Raw genomic sequence first — 16,260 nt, forward strand, 5'->3', positions numbered from 1 at the left:
AGTTTTTCATATGACTTTTAGACCTTTTTCAGCACAAATATACATAATAAATGGCTTCATAATTTATGCATGCTTAGCAATAATGTATGGCTACGAATCTTTTCGGATTGTCTCATGTAGTTCGGACGCAGACTGTGTGAGTTCAAATCGAGCTTGAGGCATGTGATCCCATGCTGCCACTTACCCAGCTTACCTCTCATTAACCAATATGAGCAGTACAGTAAAATTATACTGCAAAATCAGTGGCAAAGACTTCCCATCATTTTTAATCTAATTAGTCTTCTTTAAGTCAGATTGGATCTTGCAGTTGCTGCTTTAAGACAATAAAATTCCCTGAGGACAAAGTGTCGTTTATAAGAGTAACAGGCTTTCAAAAGACCTCAGGCGATGTTCATTTTAATAGCTTTACAATTGTTATTGATTAGCAAAGTGGTTTAAACAGAGGGAGCTGATCCACAAAGAACAGCTGAATCAGTGTGTCAAGCTTGTCATTACTGATGAGAGTAAAGAATGAGGGAACCATGAGCTGTAGATGCAGTCCGGTGTAGATATTTCACTTCGCAACACCGAATAAAGAGAAGGTATCTTCCTCCAAACTGCTGCCTGAAACAATAAAAACGACACAAATTTTAGATTTAAAAAAAAAAAAAAAAAAAATCCCCAAATAACTGCCGCTCTAATTTGTAAATTAACTGTGAAATGAACTGTGAGGGCATGAAAACTGAAGACTATTACCAAAACAACAGCTCTAGGGATCTACTGTGTGTTGTTATTTGATTTTTGGGCTTACACACACACACACACACACGCACACACACACACACACACACACACACACACAGTGCAAAACAAACAGAGGTTGGACCGACTGCTTAAGTAAGCTTTCAAGAGGTGGCAGGGAGTAGATATAATACTAAGAGGAAGAAACAAACAAGCTAGAAAACGTGCTTCAGTGATTCACAATGAATCTGAAAACAGCTTGTTTAGAAAACCTCCTAAAGCTTTATTTTTTATTTTTGCAAAGTCTAGATCTCACCACATTTCTGTTCATTTAATTAATAAGCTGTGTAAAGATATAATTCAATAACTGAAAATAATCTCTCTCTCATTATCTATTATACATTCCACAGAAATGGAGATAACCATAAATATTCATGAAAAATCAGCTTTCCCCAGCATATGAATTAAAGTGTGATGACCTCTCTCACCACTCACCACTCACCTCTAAACTTTGACCCCACGAAGAGCTCTAAGAAGTCCTGGTGGCGATGAAGGCGTTGGGTGCAACAGTGTTAATGGTCTTGTGGGCTTTTAAAGGGCCAGGGGCCACATGGGGGGAACAGCAGGGAACCAGAGGGTTGTTGAGCGTCGCGTTGAAGGTGCCCTTCATTAATGTGTTCATCATACCTGGACTCAACTGCAAAGACACAAATAGAGCAGAGAGGAGGAATGACGAAGAGGTAAAATGAAGAGCAGTGCAGTGTGTTTATTTGAAATATGTGAGAGCGAAAAATGTACATATAAACACACATTTTAGACAAAATGTGTTGCATTAATTTACGATAAAAAAGCAGACTTTGTCAACTGTACACAGGACAACTGTACTGTACAAAAACAAAGGAAATGAATGAGTGAATGACTGAATAACTGAATGAATGAATGAATGAATGGATGGGGGCTAGTGAGGAGTGACAGATGGTTGTCCTTTAAGACCTGTGTTCGACAGTTCTTGGCATTTTCCACCAATCACCCTGCTTTTATCTGCTTTCAACAGTCATATAAAACTTCACATAAACTGTCTCCTTTGACAGCGTATGAAACTGCTTACTAAAGCCTTGTGTGAAACAGCTTTACAGCGTCTTCCAAGAAATGGACAAGCCACAAAAACACACAACTTCTTGAAGGATGGAGCCTTGCAGCAGTTCAGGCAGGCATGGGAGTTATTTTATAGTCACATGCTCTACACGCCATCTGATCATGTATGTCCTCAACTTCATCTCTCACAATCTATATCTATATATAATCTAATCCTCTTTCAGTCGGTGTACAACAATGTGGAGTCGTGCATCCTCATTGATACACTGCAGCCTTTATTCAGATATTCAACTCCCTCACTTCTATGTGTTTTTCTGCAAAATATGGTTGAAAACCTTGACAGGTGTGTCCTGACAATTTACAGCAATGCTCTTCTTCGTCTGGTCTTTGTTTAACTTGGTACAGTTTGTTTGTCGTGATGGCAGGTCACTGGACTGTTATCCTATATATTACTATTGCTATTTACTATTTATTAATTGCACTACAACCTTGACTTTAACAATAACTCACACTCAAAAAGCAGCACATACTGTGCATGTAAAGACTTAAACTACAACAATCACTCAAAGTACAACACTTGAACAGCAATCAATAGTTTCTGCTATGCCTTAAGAGAAAGTAGAGACTAAGGATGAATTCTCAAAGCTAACTGTGACAATAACATTGGCTGTACAAAAAGATGGACGACATGACTGCTCCCCAAATCATCTCGATCGCACCCTGGGGACATGCTGCAGCATAAATCATAAAGTTCGCCTCCTCCGCCCCCTTAGCAGATAGGACAAACTAAAAACTAACTAACACTACAAATACATTTTTCCCCAAAAATGGTTTCTGTTATTTCAGGTTGTTCTAATCGCATTGATGTATGTTCAAGTGGTAATTTTTTTGATAAGTTTAGTTTTAATTAGTTATTTAATGCTATAAAAAGTGTGTGACGTCATGATTGAAAGCTGTCGTTGGCAGTGGCGAGGTGTCATGATTCTCCAAATCCACGATTCAATCGCTTTACGTTTTAAAATTCTGTTAAACTACCTCATCTGGATTTGTAAAGATCAACAGATCATTGGTTTTATCCCCTGACAGCTGTCATTTTCATTTGCAAATTCTTCTCCTTCTTCTAAAAAGATAGGGGTACTTTACAACAACAGCTTGATCTTATCCTCATGCCTTATTGGATCGTCGATATCGCCAATTAATGCAGGAACTCAACCCTGCGGCTACACTGCCCGATCACAACTCCACGGACTCTGGCTCCAAGTAACTGTACATCACCAGCGCAAGATGGCAACGCTTGTATCTCAGAGGAAGTGGGAGGAAGTAGCAATGCGCCATCCACCTTTACAGTATATACAGTCAGTGGACTGTAACATGCAGCTCACGCACAGCAACACACACAAATTATTAGTCCTCGGTCGAACCAAGAGGAACATGAGAAAAAGACAACAGAACATGCACTTCAAAGTCTGACCTTAAAATCACCTCAACTCGTCTCAAAAACACAAGAAATTCTCTCTCTCTCTCTCTCTCACACACACACACACACACACACACACACGGGCAAAGATGCAAACATACATGCATACATATGTTGTATGCACACCCACTTGACCTACCATCCCCCTCTCAGCCAGGTACTTCCTGAGGAATCTACCTATTACATTGTCAAAGCTTTCTCTCTCTCTCTCTTTTATTCTCTCCTAACCTCCCAGTGCACACACACACACACCCACACACACACACACACACACATGCACACACACATCAGTATGCCAGAGGTGCCACAGTAGGATTTAGGCACATTGGCGGGGCGGCTCAGATCTCAGTATTGATCCTAATGGGAAAAGGGTTGCCAGTTCAACTCCAGGTCACCCTCAGGGTTGCCCAGGAGGTCGAGGAGATGGGGAAGAGCCCTTGGAAGTGACGACACCACCTGCATGGCAATGATGGGGGAGATTACGGGATGTTTCACTAGGTCAAAGAGGGGAGAAGGTAAAGAGGATACATGCAGGGAGTTGGTGATTATGTTGCTCAGTATGTATGCAGACGTGTACCAGGTGCACACAGGCACGGAGGAAGGAGTGCTGAATGCAAAGTCGTTCCCACAACACACATTCAGCACATGACACATGCAGGTAAAGGCAACACAAGCTTCATCGCATACATGCACAGATACATGCCAGCAGCTGGTTGAGTAAAGGCAACTTGGCTTGGAAAATATTGTTGCCGTGGTTAGAAGAAAACAATGTTGATTATAAAATAGAAAAAGGGATGCAAACCAAGTCTCCCCACCATCAATCCAAACCGTAGGAGGTCTGGCTGTTACCTTGGCTAGGTCACTCTTGTAAAAGAGTTCTTGAACTTAAAGGGACTTCCAGGTAAAATCTTGCAATCTTCACACAGAAACACAGTAGCAAACATACAGAGAGTTTGGGCAGAGTGGCTGTGACGAGTTGGAATGCAGCTATGGGACATTTTCGCAATTTAAATCATAAAGTATATTACCTCATTGACCCCATCAGAAAAAAATGAGAACATGATGAGATGGTAACAGGGGGAAGTGCTTCCCACGTAGACGCTTTAAAAGTTGAAGTTTAAAAACTCTCACATTGAGGCAGCACATGCAGAGACATAAACAACACACCCTGAGGAAGGTTTGATGAAAATGTCAGCTGCGTTTAGGACACCTTCTGTTCTGACTCATAATGAATATCGAATAAACTTTTCTTGGCTCTGCATGTGCTTTGCACTTGGCAGGCTGCTCGACGTTTGCTCCTTGTGTCTTTTTATATTCCTGTGCTCCAGCAACGCTCCCCTCTCTGTTAAATTAAGCTAAACCAATCAGAACGGTGCTGTGCGTGAGAAAGGCAATCGAGCCTACTTACCAGAAGTAGGTGCTGAACATGGTGCATTTAATGGAAACACTAAATGAGCCCTCACTGTGACCTAATGCCGCTCGAGTAGATAGCTTTGTGACATTACAGGCACATGTATGGATGGATGCACATACATACACACTGATGCTTAAATAGCTACTGTTCCATTATGCGGCAGTCTGCTTCACACTGCAGGTCCTCAGAACACATTTTCAGCTGTTGAATTTAACAACCCTCTTCAGCGGCTCTATTGCCACTGTCTGTCTCTCTGTTTCTCTTCCTCTATGCATCTCCACCACCTTTACGTCGCAGTCTCTCCTTTCTGTCTCACCCCTCCCCGCCTCTCTCTCATCGCTATCTTCCCACTCTCTCTGCCTGCATGCCTTCAATGCTCTGTTATCTCTTTGCACCACTTCACAACATCTTTAACTCTGTATGGCCTGTGGTGTCGTATGGATTCACAGTCACACAGCTAATTACTGAGACAAGAGCTGAGACATGCATTCCACTGAAAAAAGAAAGAGCTGAACTTTCCAAAGCTAATTTGAGACACAAGATGTCTCACTCACAAATGCATGACATCAGTCTATATAGGGAATGAATTACAAAGTTTCTTTGTCAGTGCAAAGGGTCTCTATACATATGTATATGTATGTATACCTCCTATTCGCCCAACTTGCAAGAGGAACATGGAGCACGCAGATGAAGCACATGCATGAAAGAAGGAACATGTAAACTCCCCAGAAATAACCTCAACCAGCCAGTGGAGTCTAACCCAGAACTTATTTATTGTCTAATCTGATCATGTTACTATGCTGCTGCAAAGTTTACTGAAGATAACCCATTTTTACTTTGGGCCAATTATCTCCCAACATTAACTCTACTCTCATGGTTTGAATAAAGTGGCTGCAGACAAACACTTGATGAGCCAAAATGGAGGATTTGGATTTTAATTTAAATTTTTAATTTAATGCCCTTATTTTTTTACCGAGGAGAGGAGAGGAGAGGAGAGGAGAGGAGAGGAGAGGAGAGGAGAGGAGAGGAGAGGAGAGGAGAGGAGAGGAGATACTTCAACGGTTTTACTAGCTACTGTTGGTGGAAAAATTCCCGCAGCTACAGTTTCCTCTTATACCGGAGAGAAATGGAGCAGAGAGACATTGTGAGAAGTAGAGAGGGACGGGGAGACCAGATAAAGAGAGGAAAAACACAGCATATGGTGATGAAAGAATATCTGCAAGCATACGTCTGCATGGGAAGATAGAGGTTGTTAAAATGTATGTGGAAAAATTATGCACTCTATACTGCCTGTGTTACCGAGGCTTAGTACTTACAAAATGATACACGCTGCTGCACGCACACACAGGGACAAACTGTTTAACATTAAGATTATTTAAATAGAGAAAGACTTGAAATGTAACCCACACATCACAACGTTTTGCACTCATACAAAGGATTTCTAGTCTTGACTGCCATTTTGCATGAATGACGACAATACACTTTGTGTCAGGTAGATTATGATTGTAGCAGCAGTGCTTGTTAACCTCCAAGATCCAGTTAGATCACAAATACTCTCATGTTCCTGCAGAAATGGACGTTTGATGATTAGATTTGCACTGCAAAGACGAGGAAACGTAGGAAAAATGCAAACTTTCAATGAGATGCTGGATGCAGAGATGAGAGAGCTGGAGAAGAATGAATTTCAGAAGACTGAGGTGAATTTCAGGTGAGCTGTGTCTCCATACTGAAACCTGATGAACTGGAACAGGCGACACAGAAGGAACACTGGTCAGACTGAGCAATGAAGTGGGTAAACATGAGCTGCTTTGTTCATGCTTCACAATCACTGGCTAATTTGTCAGCTGTTTGGCTACTATTCTCACATGTTCCTGTACCAAAATGGATATCCATCAAAAACAGTTTGCCTTGCTAATTTATGAAGCAATTTGCATAGAAAAGGAGGAAATTGGAAAATTTGGATGGAGGGCATTGGCAGCACAGACTGTATATTCTGCAGAGAGAGCTGGAAATAGGTAAACCTCATATTAAGTGGAGGTGAACTTCCAATGAGCTGTGGCTGTGCACTGAGACCTAATGAAGTGGACTGGAGCATAGTGTAAGTCCAGGAAGCATTTAAGTCACGCTTGCATCATCTGAATGGCATTAGCTGCTTCATTTATTAGCTGTTTGGCAACCACTTGACTGGTAATGTCCAATTATCTTTAAGCAGGTGCACAGCGTAGCCAGACCACCATTACCTGACATCTCTCACGGTTACTGTAATGATACACTCATGTCAACATTGTTTGCTGCCTCTGCTCTCTCCCCTACACCATCTTCGTCTTTTTGTGCTATTATTTTTTATCTGTTTTAGTGTTTCTTTGACAAAATGTCATGTTCTTATGTGCTTATTTAAAGGGTAACTCCACCATGAAGCTGTAAGTAATCTGATAAATTGCCTCCAGTGATGTCACTCATTGGCTAAATTGCATTGTGGGTAATGTAGGCACCAAAGTTTAGAAAAGGAATGGTTCTGCTGTATTGATTTTTGATGATTTGTTTTAAAACTGTCCGTAATGCGCCCAACAGTGTCACAGGAGTGCAATGCAGAATAGTTGATAGTATAGTATATAGTAGATAATAGTATCAGATTACATGCAGCTTCCTTTGGAACCAAAAAATGCTTTATACTACTTTTTTCACATGTGCAGTCGTAGTCCCCAAGACCACACACACCCCTGTAAAATTGGTGGAGTTACTTTTTAAGGCTGGTTTTATCCTCGTGAGCACCCTAAAAGAATCTGACAAATCTGACTGTGAAAACATTTTCTATGAAAGGTCAATTCCTGGACGTGACTCTTACAACATGATTGCCTTTTGCTTGCCATTTTTGATTATCATTTCTCCCACTAAACCATTTCAGCAGTCTCCCATCCCCTCGTAGGAGTGAAAATGTTTGACATAATCTAATTGAGAACGATGAGCAGGAAGAAGATAATCATTCAACACCAAATAAGGAATGATTTTACCCATCTCTGTAAACAACAACTGACCAAGACTGGTTGTGTCTGAACCATTTGTAATCAAAAAGAAACTTTTTGCAAAATAACCAAAAGAAATGGGGAAAGAACAGGATGACAGGGACAAACAGAGCAAAACAGTCAGAAGAGAGACTGAGAGAGTGAACTGCAGAAGAAATTTGAGGAAATAAATCCACAGAGAGACAGCAGACAGACTGGGAGACGGGCAAGCAGAAAGAGAAAGAGAGAAGAAAGAGCCCTGTGATAACATTACAGCCATGGACATGAACATGAAGATGAACTGTGTAGCGAGGTTTAAATCAAACCCAGTGGTTTTGTCTTTGATGTTCACCACTCAAAGTCAGCAGGGACTGGAAGCAACACTCGCTCTTTCAATCATCTCTCTCTCTCTCTCTAACACACACACACACACACACACACACACACACCAGCAGCTGTAACCCAAAGCTGTAAGTCCTATTAAAACACACTGAAATGGAGCAAAGAGAGATTAGGTTCTGGATAGGTTTCATTACAACTGTATTATGCTCTGACCATGAAGTGCATTTGTCTCTGTCGGTAGTCTAAGGTGGCTGCATTAAACAACACTGCACTTCATAAAAATGCACTCGCTTTTCCCAGTTTAATTTACCCAGGCAGGTCAATTAAGAGCACTTCTCTCACAACGTGAAAAGCTTGAGCCTTGAGCAAGAAACCACATTATTCAGCTTTGTGTTTCTTCGGTGGCTATTGCTCCAAAACCACAATAACTACTGAAGTTTTGATTTAAAAAAATAATAACTTAACAAAGCATTCAATTTCTTCCTCTTCAGCTCAAGGTCACAGAGAAATCTGATAAGATTGTCTGACGATCAAAACATGAGATACTCACAGACATATAGTATATCTGTGGCATTTCTGCATACACTCACTATTGGTCATATGGAGACATATGAAGTAAACTCCAGGACACACATGTCCATACGTACACTGATGTCAAAGCACTATGACTAAATGTTGGCTGGTCAAGGAGTCATGTAGAATGGGATTGTGTTGGGAAGTAAGAATGTTTCACGAGAGTTACATGTAACTGTAACAGCATGTTTACCTGATAAGCGCCGGGCCCAGGGTTGGTGTTCATGGAGACTTTGAATCGATCTTCTCTGGAGGAGATCAGAGCCATCTGAGGGAAGGATTTCACACTGAGGTTGTACCTGCCAGGGCCTGATGAACACATACACACATCACATACTGTTAAGACAGGTATACACACATACAAGTAAATAAATAATTCCATATGTGCTGCTTCAACAGAGGCAGGAAAGACTGGTGTATTCCCACAAACATGCAAAAGTGATGCAGGCAAGCAAACACCTCAGACACCCATGTATTTTATAGCATACTGTGACCTTCAGTGTGTACAAGAAAACCAGAGGTTTAAGCATTGCATCCTACAAAGTAGATTTTTCAAGATATTTGTTTCCAAATTACCCCTATTGTCTACAATAGCCCACAGTGCTCAGATTACCCTACGGCAGGCCAACTTTCAGCAGCCCTGCTCTAAAGGAAAAGCAGTTATAGCTAAAAGATGCATGAATGGTACAAATTTATATTTTTGTTCAACATCACAGGTATTTATTTGAGTTGAAAGTGTTACAATTCTGATGGTTAAGGTAGGTTAAATCATTCTGGTTGAAGCTGAAATCTGTACCTTTCTGAACATTCTGCCTTTGGCAATGCTAAGAGGTCTACAGCAAAGCTGCTGTGGCAGGTAACATAGTGCTGCTGTTTATTTGAATCAGCCATAGCATTAATAAATTATTTCGCTCAAGGTTAATAGAAGGTTTTAATCATGTTTTTCTCTTTTATGTAAGACGGTACCTTGGTTGTTTTGCTCCTTTTTCACATATATTATACAACAAAAGTCAAAGCAGTATGGTTGAACAGCATAAATCTGAACTGAGTCATCTGGGTATGTAAGCTTATTTTTCATGTAACTGTCTGTACTTTGATCAAAGCTCAGGCTACCAGACTACTGAACCGCCCTGCTGTCTAACACCAAGATGTGGTGCACAGGAGGACCTGTATAGGACCAGAAACTCTGCAGGGATTAGAATTTATTTTTTACTGTGAGGTTCTTTTGGAAAATGTGTTCATGTTGTGAATATAAAATGAAAGAGATGCACGTACACAAACACATGCTGATATTATTACACACAAGCATATCAAAGACAGAACACACACACATACTCCGTTTTGCAAGTAAAAACGAACCTCATCCAAAGCGTTTTTCATTTACAGAAGAAACAGTCTGAATCATTGAATTCTGATAACTTTTCTCAGAATGAAGAAGATAAACCTTAGGTTTATACATTACACAGCATTGTTTCCATAAACCTTTTTTATTTAAAACCTTAACTGTGAACCTCTCAGACATTATAGAAATGACTTTTACAATCGGTTTTGAAATGGTTTAATGGGCCCCAGGGCAACGGATAGTATTCAGTGCATCAAGAGCTAGAATAACTGCTTCGCTGTTGTATGCCTCCACGCATCAGTGAAGTTGCAGTTTTATATCCATGTATGTCTAGCCTCATATAATATGTGTAGTGAATACTGCTGCTGTATGTATATTATGTGTTCACATGTTTTGCCATTAAAGCTGATTCTGATGGAACATGAAGAAGCTACAGATTAAAACACATGGACGCTTCACACACATCATCAACCGCTCAGCGCAGAAGATCTGTACAATCACCACAGTTTCAAGGTGGGCACCTAAGATTAATGTCACCAATACAGTGTCCAACCACACCCTGTCAGTACACGACATGTACCAGCTATTTGAACGATATATGACAAAAATACAGATAGAATTTCAGATTGCAGATTGTTTTTTGATGAAAGTTGCTGTAAAAAAATATTAGAGACAGTATAAAATAATATAAAAAGAATAATTTATTTTAAAATCATAGTGTTATCCTGTTTTTCTTATCCTCCTCAATCCATTTTAATCTGGATAGTGTAAAAGTACCTTTGTCTCTCTCTTGCCTAATTTCTGTGAAGTACCTAATATTGGTGCTGTCCAATAAAGTGTCTTATAACGTCAGTAAATTCCCTCTTACATAACGGTGAACTATTACATTTACAATGATTAAAAACCATTTTGTTACCTTGATTTGAGAGGTTAAATTTGAGAGGAATTGTTTTATGATCATTCATGCAAATCATTTGCAGTAACATTCTGTGACTGATAGGACCATTTTCGCGCATGAGCAGAACAGATCGGGCAGCTGATTTACTTGATTTACTAACACTGTTTTATGGTAAGTCAGGTGTCAGGTGCTTTTCTGACCAATCAGCTATTGTAACTGCAATCACCTTATGACTTACAGACTTTTAAAATTATAATAAACACAAACCAGGAAAACAGCATGCATGCTTTATAAACACTTTGAGTCATTGCTAATGTCACGGAGGATTACATTAAAAACAAATACTGTCATTCTGCAGGGACTGTGTGTGTGCTTGCGTGTGTTTGAAAAATGTTGAATAGTTAAATGATCTTACCATTATTAGAAATGTGATCGCAGGGGACCCAGCATGATGAGAAATATAATATTCCATATACTGTAGGCCTATTCATAAATGCAAATTCAATAATGGGCAAAATGATTGTATGTGTGTGTTACTATGCATATATCAATGAGTGTGTCCAACTGTGAGTCTGTATGTGCACATGAGGGTGCCCACATGCTTGTGTCTGCATATCTGTTAAGTGCGTGTGGGTGTTTAAGTGTGTGTGTGTGTGTGTGTGTGTGTGTGTGTGTGTGTGTGTGTATACAAAGAAGAAACACTATTGCAAACAGTCCAAATCTATTTATATGCAAATTGGATTTTGGTTAAACGGTTTGGGGTGCCTCATGGGTTGAGTCCCTTGGTGAAATGGGGCTGGTCATAAATTATCCAAGTAAGTCATGAATCTATCAATTTTGAAACAACATTTTTCAATAGGAGTGTAATTGAGGTAAATATTAGGTTAAAGGCCCACAGAGATGGAGCTAATTGGACTGCATGATGGTGAAAGGGCGTACAGCATTGAGATGGATGAACGGATGGATGGATGGATGGATGGATGGATGGATGGATGGATGGATACCTGGTAGACTGGGGTCACATGGCAAAAAGAAATTAGCCCGTGGTGCAGCAGAGAGGAAGCAGCTCTGACGTCTCCTGGCTTCTTCACTTAGGGGTTGGGAGTAAGTGCGACCATTAGCCTTCTCAAATGTCTGACACACGTTGTAAGTGTTGGGCGGAGGGGAGTCCTGGAGAGGAGAGGAGAGGAGAGGAGAGGAGAGGAGAGGAGAGGAGAGGAGAGGAGAGGAGAGGATGCTAATTAAAACTAAACCGAGTCAAGCCATTGTCACGTCACCCATCTGGTTTGTGGACTACCATTTTGAAGCGTTGAGATAGGCATAAACACCGTCACCATCTTGTTTTTCAAGGACACGCCTCGGTAGCTTCTTTTCAATCACAAGGTAGCCACACCCAAAATCATACGCTGCTTCTAATATATATTTTAGTACAAATGGGATCATAATTTACGAAATGAACATCAATCTGACTTCTTCTTGCATCCAGTGGAATCACCCCTGCTGGTCAGAATGTCAGGATAGCACCAAAGTCAATCGGATTCATTCTTTGGACCTCATTGTTTATCTGTACCACATTCTACATGTTTTGGTGTGTAAATGAGGCATACTCACCCATTTATTTTTTAAAAATCAGTCCAGTAGATTGCCTGAGCTGAGACATGGCTGCAATAGCTGTAATGTAATCCTTCGGGGCAACTCCGACTATTTAAGTTAGGTCCTCTAAAAGTGCTTGTTTGTGCCTCACAGTCTGAGGTTGCTTTTTTTTCCACAGTCTGACAACATTACGGAAACAATTCCTACACAGAGAGACCATTCTGCTTAAAGATCAAGATCCTTTATATAACCAGATACACAAGCCTCATTCAAGGAGACGTCTCACTATGAAATATCGGTGAGTCGTTACAGCAATGACTTTTGAAATAAATTCTTGCTAGCAGTTCCTCTTGGTAAAATCCAAGCTCCTCTCTCCAACTCTGACTGACGTTTCGACGGTTGTCTTCCTGAAACAACTCACCTCTCGCGAGATTTCAGTGAGACTTTTCTTTGAGCGAGACTTGTGTTTCTGCTTACAAAAAGGATCTTTTTTATTCAACAAAAAGGAATCACTTCGGCCTTCACTTCAGCAATGTGTCAGACACCAAAGAACTGAATGGTGGTGGAGGAAACAAGGTTGAGTCACCGGCTAACACTGGGAAATGTTGTCCATCGCAACACACAATTACACACACAAAACGTCATGTTTTCTGGTTCCCTTATTAGATTACACAACTGACAGGTCCGCAGTGTGACGGACACACATTCATTATGAACAGCAAATGACCCGCTCACCCACCTGTTATTAGAGCACACTGTCAGACTTGTTATAATATCACCCATGTACACACTCATGCGTGAATATCAGCTTGCAGATGCAAGGACATACAGTACATGTCACATCATCTACATGCAAATGAAGACAAATGCACACACATACAAGCACACGCAAAAATAAGTGGTTGGCTCACACCTGTCATTATGCAGCTTCTCCACAGAGAGAGGAACAATGACAGAAACATGGGTGACATTTCCAACATATCACAGGTAATTCCAGATGAATAGCCTCCCTAACAAGGCCATTACATTATTCATCATTAATGAATTGCTAATAATTAGGAGCAAATTCACAGAGGCACCCTTGATGACTGAACATGTAATGGATCCCAGGTGGATCTGAAAAGGGAACTGTGTGATTCATGTCACCTGGTTAGAAACTTGCTCTACTACCACTGCAAAGGAGTCTGAGTTACTAGGGATTTGTCTTGTCGGTGGGTCTTTGAATAATTGATGGCAAAAGCTGAATATAGCTGCACGATCCATTTATCCTAAACATAGCCGAGCTGTCATTTACCTCAAACTGTCATTTCCCGACCGCTGTTTTCTCCCTCTCCTCCTAGGTAGCCGTCCATCTTTAATCATTGCTAGCCCAGGCCATTTAGCTTTTCATTATAGACACAGTGGGAGGAATGAGAGGCAAGCACAACATGTGCACGACGGTACAACCTCACACACACGCAGAGACTGTCAATTTACAGGCGCACACGGACAGACACAAACAGGATTCTGTGTGATGTTGAAAGCAACTGTGGCATTGCTGAGAAATAAGATGAATTCAACAATGGGGAGAAGAAATTCTGTCACTTTTTACTGTATGCCTTGGTTTGGTTTGGAATACGTCTCTCGCACACACACAGGACCACACACATGCACCTGTAGGCACACATCTGTCACAGATCTATCTAACAGTGCGGAGCAATCATCCTCCAACCTCGGCAACATAATGTGCACACACGCCTTTCAAGGGGCCCTATGGTCCGTAATTATACCTGAACATGGAGCAAACCACTGCTCCCAGTAGAAGTCATCACCTATTGACAACACTCAGGTTCTCTTTAATTACACACCTTCGACATTTAGACAGCTCAATAGGTATCTTCCTACATGCCCACAGTGACACACACACGAGCACAGATTTTCCAAACAATTTCGTCACATTTCGTGCCCTTGACTGTCTGAAAAAGATCTCTGCATAAAGTGCACTGTAGATGCCAGATACACATTTGTGGCAGGCAGGCGGTGAAATTGAATATTGATGTGATGTGAGCACCAAGACAGACTGTCAAGCCCTGACAGTATTTTTTTAATGAAAGTGGAGCAAGAAAAATAAACAAACATCGTATATTTTTGATGCATGCAAAATGTTATATATAAACTAGAAGTCATAGTTCTAGTTAATTAAAACAATTTGAACTACAGATCAAGCACACTGTGGGAGGACTTAATTAAATCATGAAGTTATGTTAAATACTGAATAAAAGAACAGGTAAATTTAATAATAAATTTAATTTAATTTAAACTCAATTTAGTAAACGTGTACAATGAGAGGCAGCAGAGGTCTACAGTACAGTATGTCCTGGATTTGATACTGCAATGGGCAGTGCTGCCTTACATACAGATACTGCCAAGAGGCACAGTGAGCATCAACAGTGTTGAGTTTAGCCCTGAATCCAAATCCCCTGTCAAAGCACAAAACAGAAACATAAAACATTCTCATAAATCCTGTAGCAGTTTTATACCAAAATTAGCATCTATATGTGGGTCTTGAAACGCTCGGGTCACATGGTACACGGGTAGCAGAGCGGCTAAATATAGGCTATTGAGTTACATATTGTCAGTGGACAAGTTTGCCTGTTTTTTTCTTCCTTTTTTTTGCAAAACAAGGGACAGTAGAAAGGATCTACCTCATCAGACTCTGAAGATACTGATACTGATACTGACATGGAGGTAATTGACAAAGTTAGGGTTGTTACTTTTTTCAATCTTTTACCTCAGTCTCTCTTTAAAACTCAGCACAAACTGAAATACGTTGGAGCGATGCTTGAACGGAGACAGATGGAAAAGTATTTCTGTGCCAACGTTAACCTGAGTCAGAGAAATGCGTCGCAAAAGAGGTGAAAATTAGCTGATAAAAACACCTGTGACTACTGCTGAGTCAGTTGACCCAGGAATGAATGCCAGATGTTAGTGGGTGTTTGTGAGTTGTTTTTTTTCTCTCATAGTGAGGGGTACTAGATATGACTACAGTCAAAGCATATGCTCGCCCAGTAAAGCTTTATTCATCCAAACAAATAAAACAACAAAACTGACCATAAAATAAAACAAAATTACACATAATTATAAGATTCCTCTGGTACAAAGTAACAATTATCTTCTCCTTTAAGGGTTTTAAAAGCATAACTGGATTATTTGATGTATTTCTGAATTTTGGATTTTGTGGGGTGGATCTGACATTGATGAAGGACTTTTCTAAAATTGATAAAAACTTGATAATCCCTGTCTTGTGTCAGATCATTGTTGGTTATGGAAAAAAAATCTCTTCTAGTGGCAAAACAGTGCAGCTGCACAGTCCCTTCTGTCATTATGGTGGACTTCCCTGAGCAGTGCACAACAGCTGGAGACAGCCACGTTTCTCCTTCAAGAGTTTATTCATGAAAAGTGTACACGACTCACAGCCAATAAATTGACCAAGCACATGAATTTGCAAGACCGATTTTGCTTGACTGCTTGTTAGTATTTCTTGACATTACTTGGCATTCCTCTGCATTACTGGTGGATTATTTAAGAACATGTGTACTGTTCATTGTTCAAAGGTGATTGTCAAGTGTCTTGGACAGCTGACAATATCAGTAGTAGTTTGTGGTTAGTCTTTGCACAATCAATTTGCAAAGTCCTAGGAAAGCCAAATTTAACACATCTAGTAGGGATGAAAACACACACTGTAGCATCCTCTACATCCCATAGAAAATGCAAAGCATATACTTAGTTACATACCAGCCTCAACAGAGTTAAACAAAAATGTAA

General features: G+C 40.4%; 1 protein-coding gene across 2 annotated transcripts in view; it reads right to left on the bottom strand.

Annotated features, from left to right (window-relative positions):
* Window positions 1-380: 380 nt before the first annotated feature.
* stpg2 (sperm-tail PG-rich repeat containing 2) overlaps window positions 381-16,260 on the bottom strand; it is a 53,222-nt gene continuing 37,342 nt past the window's right edge. For both annotated transcript variants that reach the window (XM_073466921.1, XM_073466920.1), the window contains exons 11-14: window positions 11,868-12,033; window positions 8,817-8,932; window positions 1,223-1,417; window positions 381-603 (exon numbers count right to left, since the gene is read on the bottom strand). In XM_073466921.1, the coding sequence (XP_073323022.1) occupies window positions 1,250-1,417; window positions 8,817-8,932; window positions 11,868-12,033 (450 nt within the window). In that variant the 3' untranslated portion in view covers window positions 381-603; window positions 1,223-1,249. The remainder of the gene's footprint in view (window positions 604-1,222; window positions 1,418-8,816; window positions 8,933-11,867; window positions 12,034-16,260) is intronic.

The sequence above is a fragment of the Pagrus major genome, chromosome 5, assembly GCF_040436345.1.
Source record: "Pagrus major chromosome 5, Pma_NU_1.0".
Lineage (NCBI taxonomy): Eukaryota > Metazoa > Chordata > Actinopteri > Spariformes > Sparidae > Pagrus > Pagrus major.